Here is a 27,135-nt window from a genome sequence, read left to right as displayed (position 1 = left end):
ATGGACATTGAAGTCCCCCACCCAGAATATATTCTGTACCCTTGGTACCCTTTGTGCTTCTTCCAAGTGATGTTCAATTCACTCATCAACTGAAGGGGCAGGAGACATGGTAATCTGGAGGAGATTTCTTTTCCCAAGTTTGACCTGATAAAATGAGACTTCACAGGGTCCACAGTCAATGTTGAGGAATCAGAGTGTAACTCCCTCCTGTCCGTATGCCATCACCTCTGCTTTTGGTGCGCAGAGAAAACCAGGGAAGTGAGAGAGTGTTGTCTGGGACTTCATACATAAAGTATAATACCATGACCATGACCAGTTAAGTAATGGCCCAACACATAGTCAATGGTGGGTGCTCCATACAGTTTTATTACTGAAACTTTGAAGGCAGTTACAAGTTAATCATATTGGTCATGGTTCAGGTAAGGAGAAAGTGAGGTCTGCAGATGCTGGAGATCAGAGCTGAAAATGTGTTGCTGGAACAGTGCAGCAGGTCAGGCAGCATCCAGGGAACAGGAGAATCGACGTTTCGGGCATAAGCCCTTCTTCAGGAATGGCTTATGCCCGAAACGTCGATTCTCCTGTTCCCTGGATGCTGCCTGACCTGCTGCGCTGTTCCAGCAACACATTTTCAGCATGGTTCAGGTAAGGACAGCACTTTCTTTTCTGAAAGAACAAAGGTTTCCTGCTTAAACTTTCAACTCTTTCAATTAATTCAGATTTCACAATTTGCTGTGGTCGGATTCAAACCTAGATCCCCCAGAACAGTAGCTGGGTCTGTTCCTAGTCCAGTTTTTGCCTCCTATTTCTTTTGTACTATGATATTGCCACCACACCATCACCTCCTTTACATTTTGGACTGATTGCACTCATACTGCTGTATTGTTTTGAGTTCGAAGAAAATAGAAGGCTTAAAGCCACATCGATGCAGGTACTTCTCAGTCAAAGAAAGACAGGTAATTGCAAAGTAAATTGCATTTTATAGAGAAGTCTCAATGTGCATGACAGACAACAGGGATTGAAGCTCCTAGAACTGAAGAAAGAAAGGCAGTGGTTACATCTTATTGAAAATTGCAGCAAGCAGTTATCTAATGCAGATTAGAGCTACCAATAACTCTAGGAGCAGAATTTAAATCTTAAAAATTGCAGTCTAAAGAGCATTTGGATGCTTATTTGTGATGCCAGTGTCTTTTCCAACTTAATGTTGCTAGGTTTGCTGAGCCCAAATAATCTGGGACAAATTCACTAAATTCTGCTTGTTTACCAAAAGTGTCTCATGCAGGAGTCAAGACGATCATGGGAAATGCGACAACAGCATGAGTCGAGATTTTGTGAAAAGAATATGTGGATTCACTACCTGTCTCTCTCTTCAAGAAGCACAGACGGGAATGATCACGCGATTAACAGATTTGATCGGGTAGACTATCTCTGTCTCAAAAAAACAAACTGAGGAGAAAGTCTTCAGGTTAGAATTGGAAAAATAAAGCAGCAAACCCCTTAAGAAAATTAAAATAAGGTAAAAATGATAGTTTCTGCCAGTGACTGAAGACCAGGTCATATGACATGCAGCTGGTACATATTAGCAAAAATAAGTCAACACAGAACAACGGCAGGATTTCCATCAGTTTAGGCCTGAACCACATTTTTGCCCTAGATAAACAAAGCCCAATGCATTTCCTCAATTTCATGACAATCCAGATGTTAAATCTATGGGGGTGGGAGGGGGGGGGGGGGGGGGGGAGAGAAGAGAACAAATATATATAATATATCTTTTTATATATATATTTATATATATAAAAAAGGCAAAAGTTACAAAATGATAGAAAACAATGGACTTAGATTCTGAGCTCACATTCAAAGATTTGGGTATCATTTTATCAGTGCTACTCCTGATATAGTAGGAGAGCTTTGTTGTAAAGTTCAGTTCAGGAACAGATCTGTACTGTGCTGTTGCTGTTCATTGTGTCTATCAAAATGAGATGGGTTTAAGATTAAGCTTTTAATACCACATCTAGTTCTTTTTGTTTGACTAGGACACATTCCAGTTTTATAAATGAAAGTAATAATGATGAATTTAGTCAACTCTAAGTACTACAGAGTGAAATCCTATTCTACCACCTACAAATCATACTTTTCCTCAGAGTTTGAAGTTTGTGCATCAAGTCTTATTCCAGTGACCATTGAACAACATCTTGACCTATACTTTAATGCAGCACAGAGGTAGTGTGGAACATTGAAAAAACAAAAATGTCCCGATGATTTGTCCTCCATCTGCTCTCCTGGATTTACTCCAATCATCAGTCCAGTCAATCTATATCCATCAGAATAGCTAAATTAATATATGGACATGATCTTGTTATTTTGGTTTGTGCAAATTGATTGTTGAGTTTCCAACATTGAACCAGTGACTACAATTCAAATATACTTCAGTGGAATATTCAGAGGTTATAAACAATGCCCTATAGATCCAAATTCTTCCTTACTTATCATGTTATTTTTGGTAGTACGTTTCACCCAGATTTACCAAGTGTTACACGCGACAAATGATTATTAAGTCTCATCATAACTCAAGGGAATAAGGATTCATTCCTTTTATATAAAAGAACAGGTTCCACTGGTCCACAGCTCACTGGTAGAGCAGAGAAATTTTTTAAAAGGCCACTTATTTTGCAATATATCCAAGAAGCAGAAAGGATAGGGTAACACTATAGTTTAACTGAAACAGTCCAGATTTTCATTTTATATCCTGATGCCCTGGGCAATTTCCTCAACATATAAATGGTGCCAGTGGGATCAAGGCAGTGACAAAAGTACCCTACTGGAATCTAAACAGAAGAGATACAGTAGGGCAGGAAGACACCCAGGGATAATTGACAGTTTGCAGTACAAGTTGCCATCCGAACTGGATGGGTGGAATCCTTTTACATTGTACTCTTTTAATCATACAATTTCACAAAAGAAATAAAACAAAAGCACAAAAAGGTCTCAGGTCATTAGGTGCACATTTTTCAATATCCAATGTTCTGTTTAAATGGAATCCCTTACCCATTTTACCCACCTTTTCTACACAATTTGAGTTTTGATGCAGGCTCTTAGAAGTGCGCACAATTCACTACAACTTGACATCTTCAAGGACTGGGTAAAAAGGTTTACCCAAAACGTTGATGTTCCTGCTTCTCGGATGCTGCCTGACCTGCTGTGCTTTTCCAGCACCACTCAAATCTTCAAGGACTGGAATGGTATTTCAGTGATTATAAATGTAATGAAGATATTATGCTTCAATGTTCCAGGATCCCTCCACAGACCATGGATATCAGATAAATTAATCCATAATCCAGTCAAATATAAAGCAAGCTTTTACTGTCAAATTTAGGGAACCTACCATTATCATTTTTCCAATGAACACGGCGGTACGGTGGCTCAGTGGTTAGCACTGCTGCCTCACAGCACCAGGGACCCGGGTTCAATTCCCGCCTCGGGCAACTGTCTGTGTGGAGTTTGCACATTCTCCCAGTGTCTACATGTGTTTCCTCCGGGTGCTCCGGTTTCCTCCCACAGTCCAAAGATGTACAGATTAGGTGAATTGGGCATGCTAAATTGTCCATAGTGTTAGGTGTAGGGGAATGCACTGGGTGGGTTACTCTTCAAAGAGTCGGTGTGGATTTGTTGGGCCGAAGGGCCTGTTTCCACACTGTAGGGAATCTAATCTAATCTAAACAGGAAATACCATCTGCAGTTTATGCTAATCAGTCAGTCTATCAGCAGGCTTATCAAAGAGTCTAAGACATTGTAAACAGAGCCATGTATTCATCAGTTCTTTATGCATTACAGTTGAAGCATGAATATATGGAAAGGTGTGCAACTTTGAGTTTTTAATAGACCTCCTGAACACTCAAAACCAGTCACATTACAGAATACTATCTAGGGAACATTTAACGTTGAATTGTTTAGATTGTCTAAATTATTTGAAGATTCTGAAAGAATGAACAGTAGCTGTTTGAACATTAAAGCTATTGTTGTGCCATCCTGATGGCCTCAGTTACTAATACAAATCAGTGTCAGAGTGCCAATCTAACTAATCCTATTTGAATTATTGTGAAGCACATCATGGGGATGGAAAGCCAATTATTCTAAGGTTTCTGAAATCATATTCATGGATAAAATTTTGCCATCCAAGAGAGAAGAGTGAGCATGCAGCAGATAAGATGGCAATGGGCAGCGGTTCCATAGGATCAAGTAGAGAATGAGATGAGGAGAAATCTTTCTTCATCCATAAAGTGGCGAACCTGTGAAATTGGCTACCACAGAAAACAGGCAAAAGTGAGGACTGCAGATGCTGGAAATCAAAGTCTATATTGGAGTGGTGCTGGTAAAGCACAGCAGGTCAGGCAGAATCCGAGAAGCAGGAAAACCGATGTTTCGGGTAAATCAACGTTTCCTGATGAAACTTTTTTGCCCGGAATGTCAATTTTCCTGCTCCTCGGATGCTGCCTGACCTGTTGTACTTTTCTAGCACCACTCTAATCTAGACTACTACAGAAAACAGTCAAGGCCAAAACGTTGTACAATTTGAAGGCACTGGATGTAGCATTTGGGACCAAAGTGATCAAAAGATATGGGACAACAGCAGGAACAAGCTATTGAGTTGGATGATCACCCATGATAATGAGTGGTGGTGCAGACTCGAGGGACCAAATGGCCTACGCCTGCTTTTTTTTTTAAATGTTTTTGTTTCCACAGAAAGGGGATGAGAAAGATGAGAGCACCATCAAGGAAATGTGCAGGAGATGGATATAGAACATGGAATGAGATCTGAATTGCCACCTTGCTGTCCTTTTCCAGCAGTGGAATTTTTTTTCTTGGATCTGGAAAATGTTTTTAATAATCTGAGTTTACTACTTTTCCCCAACCTCTGAATGTTTTAAAGTGCCCCAATTAAATTATTTTTGAAGGATAGTCACTAGGTTGACAGACAATCTGACAACAAACTCAACAAGCATTGCTCAGACTAAAGAGAAATAACATGAAATATTTTTAAAATTTATTGCACAACATGCTTATTCCACTAAAACATCCAAGCCCACATCAAAAATTTAATGTGCAAATGATGTTCAATAAAAACTGATGTAGTGTATTATGATCCCATTGGTATAATGATAACACTGAATCCCTAGTACACAGTCATAAGATGTTACTGGAGTCATATCATTATAATACCTGCCAGTTGTCCAGCATTTGCTTTTTGATCGGTCTGGCAAAGGTGTGAGATTGTATGGCTAAATGTGAGGGGAACTAAATTATGAATTAGCCCCTTTCCAATGACAATTGATGCTGAGTATCTCAGCTCAATGAGCAATGATCTGCATAAGGGGAGTCCACACATGCTAGTGAACATCGTCCTTTTTTCCAGGTCCAAATTCATTTTATTGACTACCTCCACCTAATGCAACTTGTATTTGAAATTTAGCACCTAGCATCTTTCCATTTCCAATGAATAATTATTGAAGGAATATTTGGTGCCATTTCACCATCATACCATCTCTGCTGCTGTTTAGCTAGAAACAATCACTGCAAAGCTGCTAGTTAACTCAATTTTAAAATTTTGGAGCCAGAAACAAAGGCCAATTTCCCTACACATGTTTTCATAAGCAAGGAGGGGACATAACTTGACAGAAGTGTCAGTCCTCCTTGGTAACAGTATATGTGTATTCTAACAGCACAAATTACTGTGCCACACTTGTGACACTGGGACCCATACAATAGAAAAATGCTAAAGATAATACTTGCAGTTAGTAATGAATTGGGCTTTATTTCCAAACATTTCTTCCCAATACCATTGTAGCATCCCTGGTGAAAAAGAACTATAATAGTATCTTAACTGCTTCCCCACAACGAAGAAGGCCAAATTCTTTTATTGGTTTAGAATTTGTGAACCGTAACTGTAATCAAAACAGTAAGAAGAGCAGCAATTGGGCACAGAATATGGTTACCATTAAACTAGCTCTCTGACTTCTAATCTAAGAATGGTTAGGTCACACTACAAAACTTTCAGAACCAAGCATTATTCAGCACAGTCCAGATTTGCTATCACACTACCATTGCATTAAGGTCATCACAAAGGGTTCTTATTACATTAAAATTTATCACATGGAACAGTTTCACCACACTATAGTAAAACACCAGCACAAAAATTACAGACAGCATGAACTGATAGCATTAGCCATCACCTGCTTGTAATATGCACTGATACTTACAGCACAGGTTGAGCATATCTTTAAATACAACTGAGAGTCCACCTCATGGTCTTGGGAAGTGGAGCGCAATGGAAGACAATATTAAGAATTTGATAAAGGACAAGATATTGAATTACTTCAGTAGGACATGCCTCTGTTAGATACCATGAAGGAAGTTCAAAAACAATTGACAGCTGAAATTAAGATGTTGACATACAAAGATAGTGTGTACTGCAGAGATGGAAAGAATTTATTGTAATCTTTTAATGGAGAACACCCAAGCAATGGAAGTCATTGGATCTCAACTGCAAGCCATGCCATTGATCAGATCTGGCGTGTTTTGTTTTGAATGGTGGGAGTTCAGTCACTGACATACTCATTAAAAAGTAACCAACATTTTACAGGCAAACTCTCCAAATAAGACTAAACTGACAACAACAAAAAAAAAGTTTTAAATTTTTTTCCAGTTCAGTCATGCTTAATCACAAAAGTGAACCATCATTAATCTCAACTATCTTTTAACAAGGAAGAATGTTCAATTCAAAAGCAGCTCAAGGGGCTGAAATTCCTGGAGTGCTATCTTTAGCATTCTGGTCATATGCATATAAAAATCTTTGATGAAAATATAAAATAGTATAATAGCTGACCAAAAGTTATTATCAATTTAAACTTCAAAAAGTATACAAAGGGCCTTTTTGTTTTCTTCAGAGCGAATCAACCAGATTGCTAAAAAAAACCTCTGGGGAATGTAACCCCTAAACTATTTTCTCTAAACATGTTATTACATTATTTACTTAACATTTAATATAAAGTTGTCACAAGTGAAAGTTTTTCACAGTAGGAACAGGCATGTTTACTTTAAAAACTAAAAATCTGTACTTTACAGCTTAATTGAAAAGATGATGATTATTCATGACTGCAGCTCCATATTCAGGAAAGCAGAAATATCCATGACTGCACATCTGATCCATCATTGGTCACCAGAGTTTTAACTAAATATACTAACATCAAGGCTGGAAATAGCTTGAAATGAACTTAGGAATCTCAAATTGCTTTTTCTCAAGTGGTTTATGAACAGGCAATAATTCATTTTGCTACAGAAAATGTCTTTAAGAGGAGCATTCCTTCATGAACAACCTCACCTACAATATCCAGCCATTACTTAAGGAACTAGGTGGCCAAAGCCAAGTATGTGACATAGTTGCTGCCTTAAAATTTGTTAAAATTAAGAGGACATTTCAGCATTCTATTGTCATGGGAGACTCAAAATAGAAGTGATTTAAAAAGTCTAAAAGTTTAATTACATCAGCATAATTGTCAGCTTTTACATTAAAATTAAACAGTAATGATCTCGCCTCCAAACCACTTCTTAAATTTACCAGTGAAACCAGATAATTATGATCAACTATTTCCAAGCTTTGACAAAAACAAAGAAAATATGTTTGCAGTTCAGGTGGTTTCCCTGATTGTGGCCACTGTAGTTAGCAACTGTGTCTTTATAAAATTAAGAGAATCAGTGACAGATGCTGTAGTACTCTCAAACAAGCAGCGAGGCCTACTGATTTATTTTTGTTCGAAAGAAATACATTAAGTATAGTCCTGTATTTTTGTGTCTGCTGGATCTATGACTTTCAACATTGAAATAAATCTCAACCACATTCAAAAATGTGTCCGGGTTCCATAAAATCTTCCAAGTGTTTTGGCTTATTTCAGAGTTAAGAAGAACACAAGGTTTTTGGGCATGACCTGCCCTGCAAATTCTCTCTACTTCTCCCTTGAATGGAGATGCAGGCTCATTGGAAAGCTCAAATCAATAATTCAATACAATAAATGTTATTCATTCAAACCATGGGACTTGTGATGATACTGTCACTTTTAAAAAGGTTATTTTGTCTTGTGGTTTTTTTTTGAAGAGAGGTTATAAAGGCAGAGGTGCCAAACTGGCTACTAGAGAACTGCATGCAAGAATCTGTCTGAATTTACCTTTTTGCTAAGGGGTGTGTTTATGAGACGTTACTATATTGGAACAGCTAATTAGTATTATAACTATTATTTGGTTAAGTTAAGTTTTTCAATAGTCAAGTTATTCTAAATTTCTTTTTCCATTTGTTTGTATTTTAACTGAAGTCATAGAGTCAGTTTAAATAAATTGTGTTTTGCTTAATGTCGAGTAGTTTGACCAGTCACATCACATCTGGAATATAGCTCTTCACATCTACCTTTAAAATAAGATAAAGTTAGGATCCAGGTTACCTTCTTCAAATATTGAGGGAATCTGGCCTGGTCCATAATACACTGAATACGACTTAAAAGCACCTTATTCCATTAGGCAGAATTGAGGACTGCAGATGCTGGAGATTAGAGTCAAGATTAGAGTGGTGCTGGAAAAGCATAGCAGGTCGGGCAGCCTCCAAGGAGCACGAAAATCTACATTTCGGGCAAAGGCCCTTCATCAGGAATGCCTGAAGAAGGGCTTTTGCCCGAAATGTCGATTTTCCTGCTCCTTGGCTGCTGCCTGACCTGCTGTGCTTTTCCAGCACCACTCTAATCTGCACCTCATTCCATTGTCAAAAAACAAAATGTTACAAAGGGCATGGATAACTGCTGTGACTTTAAGAGGTTACTTTGTCCTAGTTTTTTTTGGAGAGATTTTAAAGGCAGAGGTATCGAGCAGAACAGAACCACTTGAGGTCTTGGGGGATTGTTTTTTTTTAAAATGTTGGAACAATAGAAGCAGTCTGAAGGGCTGTGGTCAAACTCCCACAGAACAGGATGATTAGTTCAGCTTTCAGCAGAAGTTGCTGGGGTTGTGAAAAAGATCATCTCTCTCTTTGCTACAACTGAAAGCTGGAGTTTTCTCTGATTTGTTTCTTGATGTTCTTTCCTCCTGGATTGGGGAACTGCATGTAAGACAATCGGTTTTCTTAATTTGCCTTTTTCCTAAGGAGTGTGTTTACGGGATGTTGCTAAATTGCAACAGTTAATTGGTGATAGTTACTCTGTTTATTGTTGCTGGAGAATTCAACCATGCAAATCTCAAGACTGTGCTCCCTAAATTCCATCAGCATGTGGACTCTGCAACGAAAGGGGAGAACATGCTGGAGCTGGTTTACACAAACATCCCAATGCATACAGGGCAGAGTCCCAGCTGAAAATGTGTTGCTGGAAAAGCGCAGCAGGTCAGGCAGCATCCAAGGAACAGGAGAATCGACGTTTCGGGCATAAGCCCTTCTTCAGGAATGAGGAAAACTGAGGTGGGGCAGAGTCCCAGCCCCACCTCAGCTCCTCAGATCACATCCGTTATGCTAATCCCAGAATACAGACCACTTGTCAGACATGTCAAACTGGTTCTGAAGCAGGTGAAAACCTGGCCAGTAGGCGCCATTTCTGTTCTTTAGGACTATTTTGAGCGCACTGACTGGCGCATGTTTAGGGAGGCAGCAACCGATGGTGATTCCACCAACTTAGAGGAGTACATGGTGTCGGTGATTTGCTACATTAATAAGCATATTGAAGACATCACTGTGTCCAAGACCCAGCCAGATGCTGTGGATGACCACAAAAGGTGCGTGCACTGCTGAGGACCCATGATTCTGCCTTCAGAGCGGATGACAAGATGGCCCTAACAACAGCAAGGGTTAACCTGACCCAGGCCATCAAAGTGCGCATACACACAGAATACACAGCCACTTTCAAGACAGCGGCGATATGCGGAGCATGTGAAAGGGCATAGAGGCCATCACCAACCACAGAACAGCATCGCCTGCTTATGCTGGTGATACCTCCTTCCCAGATGAGTTGAACAAATCTATGCATGGTTTGAGGCACGAAATGACATTGCAGCGAGGAAGACCACCACCATCCTCCTCCCTCCCACCCTCCCATGACTGGATACTGTGTCTTACCATGGTTGACGCGAGGAAAAACATTGTAGATTCAACCCACGAAAGGCTGCTGGACCAGATAACATCCCTGGCAGAGTGCTGAGAGGATGCTCTGATGTACTGGCAGATGTTCTCACAGACATCTTCAACATGTCCAAGATACGCCATAGTCCCAACATGCTTCAAGGCTGCTACTGTTGTCCCCGTGCCAAAGAGGTCTTCAGCATCCTGTCTCAACAACTACCACGCCATTGCACTTACACCCAGCATGATGTGCTTCAGAGGCTCATGATTAGGCATACTAAGACCCTGCTGCCCCCTCACTGGACACCCTGCAGTTCATGTATCGATCCAATCGCTCAACAGTTGATGCAATTTCTACCACCCTCCATCTGGCCCTCACTTACCTGAACAAGAAGGACACCTACATCAGATTACAGTTCATAGACTTCAGTTCTGCATTTAACACTATTGTTCCTCAGACTTGATTGGAAAGCAGAGTTTGCCGAGCCTAAATATCTCCCTTTGTAACTGGATCCTGGACTTCTTGACTAGGACACCTCTGTCAGTCCAGATTGGGAACAGCATCTCAAACACCATCATCAAACTACCAGATTGAAAGCAAAACACATTTTATTCATCCACGATAGTTAAAATACAATCAAAGAAAAAAGGGATTGGAATAACTTAACTCCACTGGAAAACTTAATGCAATAATTGATAGAGTAGCTTTTTGTTATTTCTACCATATACAACTGATACAGTAAAAAGAGACAGCGTTCCTCCAGGATAGAGAGTACTACATGGACCGCACAAAGTACACAACTGAACACAGCACAAAGTGCATAAGAAGTGCAAAACATGCAAGTTGCAGAATGGAAGTGATGTAATAGAAGGAAGATACATAATAGACATTGTTCTAACAGCAATTCAAAGTCGTGCAAAATTTCAGATGGGAAAGAGTCTGATCATACTGTGTTAAGGAGCCTGATGGCTTTGGCGAAGAAACTGTTGCACAGTCTGGCCGTGAGTGACCGAATACTCCGGTATGTTCTGCCAGATGGCAGGAAGGAGAAGAGTTTGAGTAAGGAGTGTGTGGGGTCTTCTACAATGCTCTTAGCCCTTCAGATGCAGCATGTGGTGTAAATTATCTGTAATGGAGAGAAGAGAGACCCCATGATCCTCTCAACCATCCTCACTATCCGTTGTAAGGTCTTGTGATCCAAGATGGTGCAATTCCTGAACTAGGCAGTGATGCAACAGCTCAGGGTACTCTCAATGAATCCTCTGTCAAATATATATATATGTGTGTGTGTGTGTGTGTTGGGGGGGGGGGGGGGGGGGGGGGGGGGTGCTTTCCTCAGCCAGGGGAGGTTCTACACCAGGTGTACGCCAAGAAATTTGGTGCTCTTCACAATCTCCATGGGGGAGCCGAAGTCCAACGGAGAATGGTCGCTCCATGCCCTCCTGAAATCAACAACTATCTCTTTCATCTTGACTACATTAGCCGCTGCACCTCCTTTCTGGAGGCTGACTCATCATTGTAGTGAGTCTCATAAGCACCAGTCATATCATCAGCAAACTTGATGTGATCCGACCAGTGCATCGCTGCACAGTTGTGTGTCAGCACGGTGAACAACAGTGGACTGAGCACAAAGCCCTGGGGTGTGTGCTCAGTGTGATTCTGCTCGATTGTACTCTGGCCGCCTTTTCAGAGCAAAGTACTCTTCAGTCCTTGTTGAGGTGGTAGGCTATTTCCACCTAGGCAGCAAGGCAGGACAAAGTACGCGCACACATTACAGATAATTAAAACTAGATACAGAAAGTGAACAAGCACAGTGATGTGTGACATTATGATGTGCTGGTGGTGAAGGGAGCAGACAGGTTACACTAAGTCAACTTAGTCAGTTTGGTACACGGTAGAACTATAGCATGGGAAACATATTACCTCTATGTAGCAGCAGGATCAAAACAACTGAAAATATACGAAGAGGATCTTGGCAGCTAATAAAAATGTGAACTGGACAATTGAGATAGAAAAAGGAATAAGGAAAAGAGAAAGTCAAAAATGACAGCAAAAGCTAAAACGGAGTGAAAAAAGGTGTTCTCAGCATTTCCTGGATTTAGTTTAAAAGGCAACAGGCTGTTGGATTTGGTGTTCAGTCTCTGGGAGTGTATGTGAATGGCTACGTGATCATGAAAAAAAGTTAATAACAGTAGCAACTGATTTGGTCTTGGGTTAATTCCTTCAGAAATCATGAAAATGGCAGTGCAGGTTGAGAGAGAGTAATTAGTAAAGCATACAGAATTCTGGGCTTCATTAAATGAGGCACAGAATACAAAATAAAAGAAATTCTGATAAATAATTATAGAACATTAGCCTGAACTGGAGTGAGTATTTCCAATGCTGTGCTCCACACTTTGGAGCAATGCAAAAGGCATTGAGAAAGCGAGAGTGCGAGAGAGCGCGAGCGAGAGAGAGAGAGCATGACAGAGAAAAAAAAAGTGTAGACTAGATGCACAACAGTGGTTCTATGGTTAAGAGACCTACATTGTGAAGATAATTTAGTGATGCTTGAATTGACGTCTTCAAAAGAGGAAAAAAAAAGGAGTTCAGAGAAGATTTGATGGAAGTTTTCAAAATCGAGAAATCTGCTCAGATTAAATAGACAGTAATGGTTTCCATTGATAGATGGGTAAAGAAAGAAAAAGCAAGGCTTGGAAGCTGATTTAATGTGAATGGCAAAAGAAAAGTTAACATTAGGGAACTTTCTTTCCCACCCACAGTGAGTGGTTACAATCCAAACCGCATTGCCCATAAAAAAAGGTGCTGGAGGACTTTCAGAACAGAATTGGATCATTATCTGAAGAAAAGTCTTTGTAGGGCTGTGAAGATATGGGAGTGCATAGATTTTGTAAAGACAGCACAGGTGGGCTGAATGGCCTTATTCTATGCTGTTATCATTTTATGATTCACATTTGATCTTGTGTCCACAGGTAAACAATGGCCATGAAATTGGCGGGGAGAAATGCAACAATAGAACTCAAGGTGCGCTGGGCGTGAAATGCTACATTTCAAGATCAGTAATAACCTATAAAGATAAGGGGAAAATACTATGCAGCTACCAAAGTGTTTTTATTACTCTTGAATTGGCAAGATGACCTATAGGAGAAAATGAGGACTGCAGATGCTGGAGATCAGAGCTGAAAAATGTGCGCTTCTCCAAGATGACCTATATCAAACATCAGTTCTATAAGTTCCCAACTGAGGAAGAAAATCAAATCAACAAGACAGTGGTGCTGCTGTACCATCATAAATCTAATTCTCCTACAAATGAAAGTATGCGTGGATATTGAGACAAATCAAAAAAATCCCATATAGTTTCTTTTCTCCTCCTATCTGCCGAATCCATACAGCGTCCGCCCAGTCTCTTCAGGGCATGGATCACATTAAACATCTTTATAGAGCAAGAACCTCATAATAACATTGTGTACAGGCTTGAAGATAATAACTGAATAGAACCAGTAATAAGGGAAATCATGAATAGTAGAAAGAAGCAACAAAAGTAAATTACACCCTTTGTCTAAGTGACTCAAATGGTACGAGTAGACGAATTGTTAGGATTAGCCATTGCATCAATCATAATATGTATGCAGGAGTATCCAAAATAAGGATCAGACAAGGCAATACAAAAAAGTAGTCAAGAAAGAGGATCATGAAAAAGGAGCATTTAAAAAAAAAGACATGGTTGTTGATTAATTAATTGTTCAAAACACAAAAAAAAAGGTACAACTTAAAACATAGGAGATAGGAAGAAGATTTGAGACAGAAAATGTAAACTCACTTAACTAGATAAATTGCAATATAAAAACAGATGTCCCTCAGCACAAAAGACAAATTTAAAACATGGAAGAAAAAACATTGCAGAAAGACACCCTCCACAGGTGGTGCGGCCTGTGACAATGGGCAGCTAGTAAGGAAAAGCAAGAGAGACTTGAACTCATGAAATGTTTAAATAAACTGCGAATTTAGTTTTCAGTAGTATAATACCCAAACAGCTATCCGAAGAATATCTTAATTGGAAGAGAGAATGAAAACACTAGATTACACTTCATTTGTGTAGCTTCACACTGAGCTTAAAAAGGGAAAAACATGAAAATTCTGTATTAAGACTCACATTTACTTCAGCTCCATAAGCAACAAATTATCCAACTCAAAACTCAAAAGTAACTACTTTGGAAATTACGGACAGATTTAAGCTGGGATGAACTAAATAGATATCACTACTCTTCACCAGTACATATCCAGATTTCTATCCTCCTCAACATTTATTCAGGAAAGAATGCTCCATTCATGCAAATCATTTAATATAAAACTTCATTAATTTTGTGCTGAATAAAAATAAACAGCTTCAGCACCAATTAGAAATTGACCAATTTCATCAAGATTCAATCTTTCAAAAATACCAATGATGGCGTCAGAAGTCTAGTGCAAGTGGGACTCATTACAATAGTATGTACCTAGAGATAAATTAAAATGGTCCAAATGATTGAGTCATTTTCAGCAATATAAGCTTGATAAGTAATCACAAGTATTTGGAGTTACATATTTTTTTCATCTGCGAAGAACTTATGGGAATTTTATGTTAAAGAAGATATAACGTGCTGAAGCAGTTTGTATCTTATCAGTAAAGAAGAGATAAATCTATCTCCAGCACAATTAAAATATCCCAAGCAGAGATGATCAATGAAACGAGCTGATGCTCTCATTACAGAAGAACATGTTACAGGAGATGTTTTATTACAATAATAGCCGTGGACAAACCTTTCAGAAGAGGGCAGAGTTTTGCCAAGGCATGGACAGGACCCAAACGTGTAAACTGCCCGACAGTGAATTCCATGAGAAGCAGTGGAATCCCACAGAGCAACAACATGACCAGATACGGGATGAGGAAAGCACCTGTGGGAAAGACAAAAATAGTTAAGGAAACAAGTACATATATTTAGCAGCAAAACATGGAGGGCAGGGTTTGGGGGAGAAAGGGTCAGAGATTGGCTGGGCCATCCATATCCTTAGTACAGACAGCAAAGGATCCATTCATGGCCATTTGCTCATCCATGTCCACTTACTATATAATGACAACATGATCAGAAAACAATAGGGTTAGCTTCCACGTGCACATTGATAAAAAAGAGCCGTACCTAGTCACCATCTCTTGACTACTGTACTGCCTCTGTTCCACTACTTATCCAACAACCAGTCTAGGATGAGCTAAAAATGACATCTTGCTGAAAATTGAGCAGGCTTAAGCAACTGTTCTCAAATTCTCTCAATAACACAAAAGCAAAGTATTGCATAAACTCGAAGTCTGAAATGAAAATAAACTGCAAGTACTCGGCAGGATTTGCAGCAATGGAGGAAGATAGATCGAGAACGTTTCAAGTTGATTACTTTTCTGTAGAACTCAATGCCAAATGCTTCCAGCAACGTGTTTTTAAACTTTATTACTCTGATTTGCCTCTCACTAGCTGAAAACCAAATATTTTTCATTTTTGATGTCCTCCTTTTCTGTATATTCTCCATCACAAAAATGGAGATCACTTAATCCGCTCCAATCTCAGTCAACTGTCACCAACAGTCTCATTCATAACAATGCAAGAAACAGGAGGAAACCTCACCCAAGACTGTTGCTATTCAATGACCAGAGAAATCTTTGACCTCAATTTCACTTTCCATTCTGATTTCCATAGTCTGAAGATCTATTTCACCTTGAATAAATGAATCCACTAAACATCCACACCTCTCTAGGATAGAGAACTGCAGAGATTCATAACCTCTGGGTGAAGAAAGTTTGCATCTGACCCTCCCTTATATTGAAAATATATCCCATAGGTTACGCTTTCCAACAACTATCCTGCCAAGCTATTCATAAGCAACTCAATGAAATGACCTTTCATTCTTCTAATCTCCAGAGCGTACAAACCCAATCTGCTCAATTTCATATCACAGAACAATAGTCTCATTCCAGAAATTAATCAATAAATCTTTGCTCCATTGATTCAAAGGAGAGCACGTCCTTCATTACATATGTGCCCTACTCCAGGTATGTTCCCACAAAAGCCCTGCACAATTGTAGTAAAACTCCCTCACTTTTGCAGTAAAAGGAAACAGGATATTTACTTTGAAGTACTTAGAAGCTCTTACAATAAACTTTAACTTTCTTGTTGGTTTAATCATTTGCTATTTATGTAAATTAAGTATTTATCTAAAAATAAATCTTGGCTAATATACTTAACTTTAATCTGCTATGGATTGGTCACTTTTGAGAGTTTTTGTTACTCAATGCAATTTAGTTTTGTTATGACATGGTGGTGAACCCCACTGCTAATTATACAAAACACCCAGAAATTTGCCTCGTCATCTGTTAAGTGACACAGAACTCCCAAATTCCACTATGTAAAGAAAAAAAAAACAATTTATTCTTTTAACTCTGAAAGTGAACATTAAACAACAACTACGTACAACTCTAAGCCTCCTTTCTCTTAAATGTTTGTTATCTGCCTCCAATTCAATAACAATATACTGTTGCAATAACAACCCCTATTAAAATTACATCAACTTAATTTCAAAAACACACAGTCCTCCTTCTTTCGGCTGAAGATCTCCCTAGGTCGTCTTCTGTCTTTTACCGCAAAGATGTTTCATATGAAAAAAGACACCTTTGATAGAAAAAAAGTGTTTCGAATGGCAGTTTACGCTCTAACTTTTAAAATGCTTGCTTCTTTATACCCCAAATATTGCATTGTCTCATTATTCGAGGTTAGCAAAAACAATAAATTCAAACTTGAGTGGGTTTTAGTATCACAGGGCATAATTTAAACTGATTGGTCAAATTTGAATTATCATCAAAACAGCAGCCAAAACTCAGGTGTACATTTCACAGCCAAATGTTACAGGTTTTCAATTTTTCAGTACACTCGGAGACTGCTACTTAGTCATCTGACAGGTGCTTGTAAACTCAGTACAAAACAGCATTCACTCTCTCAAAGGTACAGTACACACCTTCAACTTAACATTTTCATTGAAAATCTAATTATGATTTCTTTAAATGTTTTCCACTGTTTTTCTACTTTTTAAAATCTAGTTTCTCTATAAGCCTTAGCCAGCATGCCTCTCTTTAGCTATTGAGTTGACTTTAAATCTGAAACAATATTCTTAAACTTAAGTTATATATTTAAATTTAAGTGTGACATTCAATCATAATACAATCACTCTACCTCATTGGACCTTTTCCTATGAGATTAGTCATTACACAATACAAGATTAGCCTTGTTTGTTTCCATGTCATATGTTCTAGGAGACTGATCTGAATGTATTGTATGAACTTGAGCTCCCTGGTATTTGATTGATCAAAATATCTTAATAGTAAACTTCCCATAATTCTGCACTCTGTCACAGCGTTCCTTTTACATCTTGATTGCACATTTTGTCCAATTGAAAAGCTTTAGTAACCTTTGGACTCAATTATTTCAATGCTCTGCATCGCTGGTCTCCCATTGCTCACCCTCTAGTTGATTAGAAAATGCTGCTGCATGCATATTACTTGGCATAGAGTTCCGCTCATCCATGCCAACTGACCTACCTGGATCTCCAGATGCCCCAATGCCTCAAAGTTAAAATAAAATCTGGTGTTTAAATCCCCCCATGATCGCCAATCATCTTTAAACAGCTCCATCGCTGAAAGCTCTCACCGCTCTCTCCCCTTCAGATTCCAGTGTTGCACGTAATTCACCTAAACACCTTTAAGTTCCAGCATTGACAGAAATACCTTTTGCCACTTGGGCCTGTGATTTGAAACTCCTCTTTATATGTTTGATTTTTCCGGCTTTAAAAAAAGAACATAATCACTAATTCCCTCCTTTGAATAGAGGATGTTTTTCTTTGAAGTACCTTTGAAGTATCTTGGGACACAACAGGTGTCAGGCCAATACTTATTCTTGAACGTCATAAACAAAATATCTAAACATTATATTGCTGTTTGCCTAATCTTGTTATATACGAACTGCCTACCATATTTTTAAATTACATTGCCTGTAGACTCATTCCTTGATACCTGATGATGTTTGAATCCATATACTGAAGGTTAGCCCCAGACACCATTTTTCTTTAATTGACTTGTCTGCTGTAATCACATGTTTTAAAGTTTTAAATCTTAAATTACAGTGTGTTCATGTCAAATTAATTTGTGCTGAATATATACTTTAAGAAGATTCAGCAAATATTTTTTTAGAAAAGGTGCAAAGTATATTCTATCTAAAAAGAGTGGAAACAAAAGCAATTTTAACCCATTCAATTTAAGATATTAAGCCTATAACGACACTTCCTTTCTGAGTCAGAGTAATCTTTGTTCCAGCTTGCGTGCAACCAGAGAGTCCAAAATCAGAATGACTATGCAATTTTAATTGTCAGGCACAAATTACAACTCAAACTATGCTGCTGCCGCGCTATCCTTTTACCTTATTTTTTTTTAGAAGTCAGAAGTTCATCAGCAGGAAAAAAAAGCAAGAAACTTTTTCACTGCATAGAAAAATATTGATGAGGTGCCAAGATGAACAGTTTATAGATCATAATATTTCTGCCTTTATTCTTGGAGAGGTATAAGCATCAAGTTTGTGATACAACTATTTTGTTACAGAGTGGAAGTGGAAGGGCTCTGTGGCACAGTGATAGTGTCCCTATGTCTGAGCCAGGAGGCCCAGACATCCCATCTGCTCCAAAGTTGTGCTTTATCATCTCTGAACAGATAGGTTAGAAAATATCTGAAAGTGGAACTCGGCAACAGTTACCAACCCACTGATATCGATGGCTGCTGAAATGAGTAACATTATTTGGGAGGTAACCAGTCCATTTGGCTCATGGCTAACTTTAAATTGTTACCACAAAGATTATGGGTCAGTGGTTTCTTCAATACAGTAAGTTAAATGATTTCAGATAGAGAAAACAGTCTTGACAGAATCCTTAAAAACATTTCACATTTAAAGAAAAGAATTAAAGTGGTTTCTTTGCTCGGAAGTAACAGTGCAGGTAAGGATGAATAATTCTAGAATCTAGCTCACACTCCTGCCAAGATTCAGATTGTACTCAGACTAGTGGCTTTGAACCAGTTTGTTTCATGATGATGATATTTCGAATTGACTAAATAACTGCATCATAATTAGTTGAAAAGATAAAGGACCTGACTATCAGTTTTTGACATGGCTAATTTTGTAAAGCAGTTGTGCTTCCCAAGCACTTATTCTGCTGACAGAATTTTTACAAATTGTATTGAAATGGTGGTACCGTGGCAGGATCCGAATTTGTTCTGATTACTAGTCGAGTAACAGAATCAACATGTCATTGCACCAAAGTTGTTTTAGTTAAGCAGAGTAGCCAGTACATCCAATGTTGGAAGAACAGTTTACTGAGTGACTCTACCACAAGCTGTGTAACTGCATACAGGCATACGGTAGGTAAGGGTAAGAGAGAGGAAAAAAAAAACTTAAAATGTATAGTAAATGAGAACACAAAACTTCCTCATAAGCTTCTCGCTACTGGATACAAGTTTTAAAAAATGCAGTCGCCTGTTCATCAAGTTTATAATCAGTGTTTGCTAATCCTTCTATTTTTCTTACATCAACAAAACAGGATCAGGAATACTGCCTATGATTATTCAAACTGTGACATCATTCAATAGAATAAATTTAAGAGTGGACATCAATATGAAAGTAAGAACTCATGACGACATTAACCATTCACTATATTTACATGAACACATGGGGTTTCTTGCACTGGAACCTCAGTGATTAGAAATCCAAAACAGCACCATACCCTCGGGTCCTCGATAGTAGGACAAGCAATTGTATATTCCCCCAAACAAACTGATTAAGGAATTTCTGATGTACAATATCTAAACCAGGAAGGTTCAGCTAGGATATTTAATTCAATGCCAAATCATGTACAGAAAGCAAAATAAATATTTTAACCTCAAATTAATATTCCCCGTCTATGTTGATAACTTGTCAACTTCCTGTCCAAACCGTCCTCATTAGACAACTCGTTCATTCCAGACATTAGTCTTATATGAACTGTCTCCAATGCATTTGTATCCTGTCTACTTAAAGGTCACTAATACTGTGCACTGTACTCTCGATGTCTCATCCAGCACCCTGCTTAATGGAAGCATAACTTTGCCAGTTTGTATTAAATTCCCATCATAATAAATGGCAACATTCTATTAAGTTTACTAATTACTTGACATACTTGCACGGTAACATTTCGTGACACCCTGTACAACTCAATTTAGACAGAAAAAATACAGAACAAAATTTCTGCAAAAGGGACAATTTCACATTTTCCCCAAGTTATACTCCATTCATCAGATTTTTGCCCATTCAGTTAACCGATCAGAATATTTTCTTAGCATTCTAATTTCATCTTCACAACTTACTTTCCTACCTATTTGTGTGGTCTGCAAATTTGGCAACCATATCTCTCACCTCTTAATCAAAATCATTTGCATAAACTGTCAAAGGTGGAGATCCTGGTACCAATCCCTGTGGCAACCACTCATTACCCCTTAACAATCTGAAAAATGACCCATTTACATCTCTGTGCTTTTTGTTAGTCAGCCAATTTTCTACCCATAGTGAAAGTGAGGATTGCAGATGCTGGAGATCAGTCAAGATTAGTGTGGTGCTGGTAAAGCACAGCAGGTCAGGCAGCATCCGAGGAGCAGGAAAATCGACATCAGGAATAAGGCAGGGAGCCTCCAAGATGGAGAGATAAATGGGAGGGGGGTGGGGCTGGGGAGAAGGTAGCTAAGAGGGCAATAAGTGGATGGAGGTGGGGATGGAGGTGATAGGTCAGAGAGGAGGGTGGAGCAGATAGCTGGGAAGGAAGAATGGCAGGTAGGACAGGTCAGAAGGATGGTGCTGAGCTGGCACATTGGAAATGGGGTTAGGTGGGGGGAGGGGAAATGAGGAAACTGGTGAAGTCGACATTGATGTCCTGGGGTTAAAGTGTTCCAAGGCACAAGATGAAGCATGCTTCCTCCAGATGTCGGGTGGTGAGGAGGCAGCGGTGGAGGAGGCCCAGGACCTGTATGTCGTCGGCAGAGTGGGAGGGGGAGTTGAAATGTTCGGCTACAGGGTGGTGGAACAGTTGATTGGTGCAGGTGTCCCGGGGATGTTCCCTAAAGCGCTCTGCAAGAAGGTGTCCACAGTCTCCCCAATGTAAAGGAAACCGCATCGGGAACAACGAATACAATAAAGGACATTGGTGGATGTGCAGGTGAATCTTTGATGGATGTGGAAGGCTCCTTTGGGGCCTTGGATGGGGGTGAGGGGGGAGGTGTGGACACAGGTTTTGCAATTCCTGTGGTGGCAGGGGAAGGTGCGAGGAGAGGAGGGTGGCTTGTTAGGGGGCGTGGACCTGACCGGGTAGTCATGGAGGGAACGATCTTTGCGGAAAGTGGATAGGGGTGGGGGAGGGAAATACATCCCTGATGGTGGGATCTACTTGTAAGTGGCGGAAATGTCGGCTGATGATGCAGTTTATGCGGAGGTTGATGGGGTGGAAGGTGAGGACCAGGGGGTTCTATCCTTGTTGCGGTTGGAGGGGTGGGGTTTGAGGGCGGAGGTGTGGAACATGGATGAGATGCGTTGGAGGGCATCTTCAACCACATGGGAGGGGAAATTATGGTCCTTAAAGGAGGCCATCTGGTGTGTTCTCTGGTGGAACTGGTCCTCCTCGGAGCAGATACGGCGGAGGCGGAGGAACTAGGAATAAGGATAGCATTTTTGCAGGAGGTAGGGTGGGAAGAGGTGTAATCCAGTTATGGTAGTCAGTGAATTTGTAAAAAATGTCAGTGTTAAGTTGGTTGTCATTGGTAGAGATGGAGAGTCCAGGAAGGGGAGGGAGGTGTCAGAGACGGTCCAGGTGAATTTGAGGGTTGGGGTGGAATGTGTTGGTGAAGTTGATGACCTGCTCAACCTCCTTGCGGGAGCATGAGGTGGCACCGATGCAGTCATCAATGTAGCGGAGGAAGAGGTGGGGCGTGGTGCCAGTGTAACTACGGAAGATGGACTGTCCTACGTAGCCAACACCATTAGGCTAACACTGGAAACTACTTTCCAGTCACCAAAACATCTGTTGGCTTGTGTTTCCTGTCAGTCAATCAACAGATTTTGGATCCCATGGGCTTTAAATTTTTCTGACTAGTCAGCCGTGATCTTAACAAATGCCTTAGTAAAATCCAGACAGGCAACATCCATTTGCTCTGCTCTCAGGTGTTCTTGTTACTTTCAAGTAAATTAGTCAAACAAACAGTCAGAAAAACTATGCTGACTATCTCTGCTTTTACAAATAGGGTTAATCCCCTCTCTCAATATTGCTGGTCAAAAAGGTTTTTAGCACAATTGGTCTTCATTGCTCAGATCTCTGGAGTATAGGAGTTGGGATGTCATGGTGAGTTGTACAGGACATTCGCAAGGCCTTTTCTGGAGTATTGTGTCCAGTTCTGGTTGACCTGTTATAGAAGAATATTACTAAACTGGAAAGGGTTCAGAAGAGATTAACTAGGATGTTGCCAGAAATGGAGGGTTCAAGTTATAAGGAGAGAATGGGTAAGATGGAACTTTTTCCATTGGAGCGTAGGAGATTGAGGGGTGATGTTATAGAGGTTTATAATTTCAAGAGGGGTTTAGATAAGATGTCTTTTCCTTAGGGTGGTGGATAAGTCAAGGGGGCATAACTTTTAAAGAAAGAGGAGAAAGATCTAAAATAAGAGGCAATTTTTCTTTGTTACACAAAATTGTGTGTATGGAATGACCTTTCAGAGGAAGCGGTGGACATGGGTACAGTTATAATGTTTAAAATGACAAGTACGTGAATAAAAAAATGTTTGGAGGGATATGAGCCAACTGCAAGCAGGTTGGTGGAGGGGGGGGGCTAGGTTAGCTTGGGGATTATGGTCAGAATGGACTGAAGGTCTATTTCCATATTGTTTGACTGTAATGATTAAAGCTGAAAATGTGTTGCTGGAAAAGCACAGCAGATCAGGCAGCATCCAAGGAGCAGGAGAATCGATGTTTCGGGCATGAGCCCTTCTTCAGGAATGAGGAAAGTGTGTCCAGCAGGCTAAGATAAAAGGTAGGGAGGAGGGACTTGGGGGAGGCGCGTTGGAAATGTGATAGGTGGAAGGAGGTCAAGGTGAGGGTGATAGGTCGGAGTGGGGGTGGGGGCAGAGAGGTCAGGAAGAAGATTGCAGGTTAGGAAGGCGGTGCTGAGTTCGAGGGATTTGACTGAGACGAGGTGGGGGAGGGGAAATGAGGAAACTGAGTTCATCCCTTGTGGTTGGAGGGTTCCTAGGCGGAAGATGAGGCGCTCTTCCTCCAGCCGTCATGTTGCTATGGTCTGGCGATGGAGGAGTCCAAGGACCTGCATGTCCTTGGTGGAGTGGGAGGGGAAGTTGAAGTGTTGAGCTACGGGGTGGTTGGGTTGGTTGGTCCGGGTTCCAGAGGTGTTCTCTGAAACGTTCTGCAAGTAGGCGGCCTGTCTCCCCAATATAGAGGAGGCCACATCGGGTGCAGCGGATGCAATAAATGATATGTGTGGAGGTGTAGGTGAATTTGTGGCGGATATGGAAGGATCCCTTGGGGCCTTGGAGGGAAGTGGGGGGGGGGAGGTATGGGCATGATTAAAGGTCAGACTGGCCAGGTGATAATAACTTGGCTATCCGTCACACTCTTAATAATGGCACAATGCTCACAAATTTCAATCCCGAGCTATCCTCTACTGACAATTGAAAATGACACTCAGAATATCTGTTATTTCGTTCCTTCCAGACTTCCTTTAAACAGCCTGGGATACAATTCATCCAGCCCTATTATTTATCCACCTTCAAGGAAGTCAGTTACTTGCCTTCTCATTATTATTACTATTTAATCTAATATTTTGCACCTCAACTTTAGCTGGAATGTCTGCATCATCACTCTTCTTTGTGAGCACAGAGACAGATACAGAGATCAGAGACAGATGCTAACATCATCTGCAACCATGCAAAACTGAAGCAAAAAAAAAATTGCAATGCAATGATGAAACAGCAGGAAAATAACACTGATAAAACTTTCAAATGAGCTGACACAGGCATGATGAGCCAAATGGCTGCCTCCTGTGCTATACTATCCTAGGATTTGTACTTAGGGGTTTGAATGTAGTATTGGATTGAAAAGTAATGCCACAATGTTTGATCAGACAAACTTATGTTATCATTTTGGTGATTCCAGCAAAATAGACATTTATGTCCAAAACGTTGACTCTCCTGCCCCTCGGATGCTGCCTGGCCTGCTGTGCTTTTTCCAGCACCACTCTTTGACTCACTCCCTTTAAGCATCCTTACACCACAGATTCAGGATCTACTGCCTCCACATAAGCAGTTTAAGAACTCTAACATTCTAACTATAAAGCCAGCTCCTTTTCTCCCCCATTTATTGCATGTAAGCAGGTCTAGAAAAGGTATGGAATTTACAGTCTTGACCTGCTGTTATGACTACAGTATTCATATGGCTGGCTCAGCTATGGTTAACTTATTTTAGATTTATAATAAGCAGTTATTCAGTTTACTAGTCTAAAAACCCCTTCCCCTTTGGTGAGTTTATTTTTGTGTTCAATGCAGGTAATGCCACATTTCCAATATACAAATCAGATAGATTCTGAAGTTCCTCTAAAGGTGGTTCACAATGATCATGAGAACAATGTATATTGCCTGACTATATCATTTCCTTCAGAAACCAAACAGATGCCACAAGCAAGATGTGTTATAGACAGGCATGAATTAAAGATCAAGTTCTAAATTACATGAACTTGGCAGTTTCAATGCAAGTAATGAGATATCAAGTCATTATTCATAGCAGCAGAGAAATAGCACAGATGTGTTACTGGAGTTAGGTTTTATTTAAATTGGGGTTGTATTTACAAATACTGTATCCAGGTAGGTTCCTATTGTGCATCCACATTAATATTAGTACCTCATATAGACAAGTGTAGGTGGGAAGATAAGTAGTGAGGAATGATCTACAAAAGGGATGTAGACAAACCAACTGCATGAGCAAAAACTTGACAGATGGAATATAACATTGGAAAATTAGAGGTTTCAGACTTTAAAACAAAGGGCAGCATTCCTGTCAAAGAGAATGGTGTATTTTTTAATTGGGAGTTCTTGCTCAAACTATATAAGGTATAGTTTGACCACACTTGAACAGTCTAAACAGTTTTGGCCCCCTTAAAGGGAGACATACCGGCACTAGAGGCAGTCCAGAGAAAGTTCACTAGGTTGATTTTGGATATGATTGATTGTTTTAGGAGTAGGTTAGGGCTGTATTCATTGGAGTTTAGAAAAATAGAGGTGACCGGATCGAAACATACAAGATTCTTAAGAGGCTCGGAGGAGTAGATGCTGAGAGACGCTTTCCTCATCACGGGGGGCCTAGGACTAAAAGGCATTACCGCAGGGGAGGGAGTGAGAGGAGATTCCTCCTCCCTCCGAGGATACTGGATCAATGGAAATCAATACAGCAGAAGAGTGTAGAGGCTGAATCATTAAGTACATTCATGGATGAGATAAGAAAAATTTTTAATCAGAAAGGGAAAAGGTAGGAAAGTGCAGTTGAGAATTATCAGATCAGCTATAACCTAATTGATAGGAAATAGCAGGGAATAATTATACAGAATTATACTATCTCTACAGCATAGTAATTCGCTGTCAGTTCAGGACAATGGCAGCGGGGGTGTGTGATTTAATCAATAGCTAATGTCATACTGAACATGACCTGGGAATTTGAACAGGCTCAGTCTACAGCAAGCTTTACTCTAACCCCATGCTGCATCTGTTCTTGGAATGTTTAAGGGGACAGAAATTATTTGACATATGCAATGAGAAGACTTACACCTGTAACAATCAGGAAGAGGCAGAGATGGATCATCCATTTGCCACTGTTATTTGAAAGTGACTACCAAAACTTCAACCTGTTGTCCTCATGTGTTGGACTCAATGATCACTCTAAATGGAGAGGTTTGTGGAGCCTCCTTCTTCCATTAGAAGTTTAATTACCTGTCACTATTCAGGACTGCATGCGGAGGAACTCCAGAGCTTAGATCTTATTTGATGATTATGGGTTCATTTAGCTTTGTCTACAGCATGCTTGTAATCCTGGGTTGTAGCTTTACCAGATTGGTACCTCATTTTTAGACAGCCTGATATGTCCATGACTTGTCATTAAATCAAGATTGATTCCTTGCTTTGAAGGCAACAATAGAGTAAAGTAATTGCTCGACCAGTTTAAGAAATCAATTTTGCCAATGTTAACCGTTCACAGAACCTCATGGGTGCCCAGTTCATAGCTAATAGATCTATTGTAATCTATCCCACTTAATACCAGCATTGTTCCACACAATACAATAATATTGTCTTCAGAGAGAAAACAGGCCTTTATTTTCAAAAGATCATATAGTGGATCTTCATTCCAATACAGTCTTGGATGGAATGGCTGCAACAGGTCTTTGGTAAGGACAAAGTCAAATATGTTTTCCCTGTGTTGATTCTTTCACCAGTTGCTGCAAGTCCAGTCTGGCAAATACACCTTTCAGGACTTAGCCAGCTTAGTCAGTAAGTACAATCATGCTATTAAGTAATATCCGCATGCAGGGTGCACTCAGTGTTCTTGCTACTTTTGGTTCTTCTTTCAAATGTTTTTTGACAGAGATGTAATAATTCACCAGTTAAGATGAGGATGGAACAGTTGCTGTAATCTGCTGGAAGTCACCTTATCCATGTTTAGGACTCTCAGGATGATAAGTCTGCCCTGACAGTGTACCAATATGCATCAATTATCTATCTTGCCAGTAGGACCAAAGTAGGGTGGTTCTGGAGAAATCTGGGTCTAAAGATTTAACCACATCAGTGTGTTTAGCAAGCCTGTGGCAC

The 27,135-nt window shown here is 40.0% G+C and overlaps 1 protein-coding gene across 4 annotated transcripts in view; it reads right to left on the bottom strand.

Moving 5' to 3' along the window:
- Positions 1–27,135, bottom strand: part of LOC122562580 (sodium- and chloride-dependent GABA transporter 1-like) — a 112,117-nt gene that overhangs the window by 42,141 nt on the left and 42,841 nt on the right. For 2 of the 4 annotated variants that reach the window (XM_043715539.2, XM_043715538.2), the window contains exon 2: positions 14,940–15,074. In XM_043715539.2, coding sequence (XP_043571474.2) covers positions 14,940–15,074 — 135 coding nt within the window. Of the gene's footprint in view, positions 1–1,354; positions 1,444–14,939; positions 15,077–27,135 lie in introns of those variants that run through there. The other 2 variants (XM_043715540.2, XM_043715542.2) reach the window with 2 other exon arrangements.

This window comes from Chiloscyllium plagiosum, unplaced genomic scaffold (assembly GCF_037043375.1).
Source record: "Chiloscyllium plagiosum isolate Xiang-an unplaced genomic scaffold, Cpla_swu_hap1 HiC_scaffold_24, whole genome shotgun sequence".
Taxonomy (NCBI): domain Eukaryota; kingdom Metazoa; phylum Chordata; class Chondrichthyes; order Orectolobiformes; family Hemiscylliidae; genus Chiloscyllium; species Chiloscyllium plagiosum.
The sequence above is the reverse complement of the archived record's forward strand: the minus strand, read 5'-3'. Positions and strand labels throughout refer to the sequence as shown.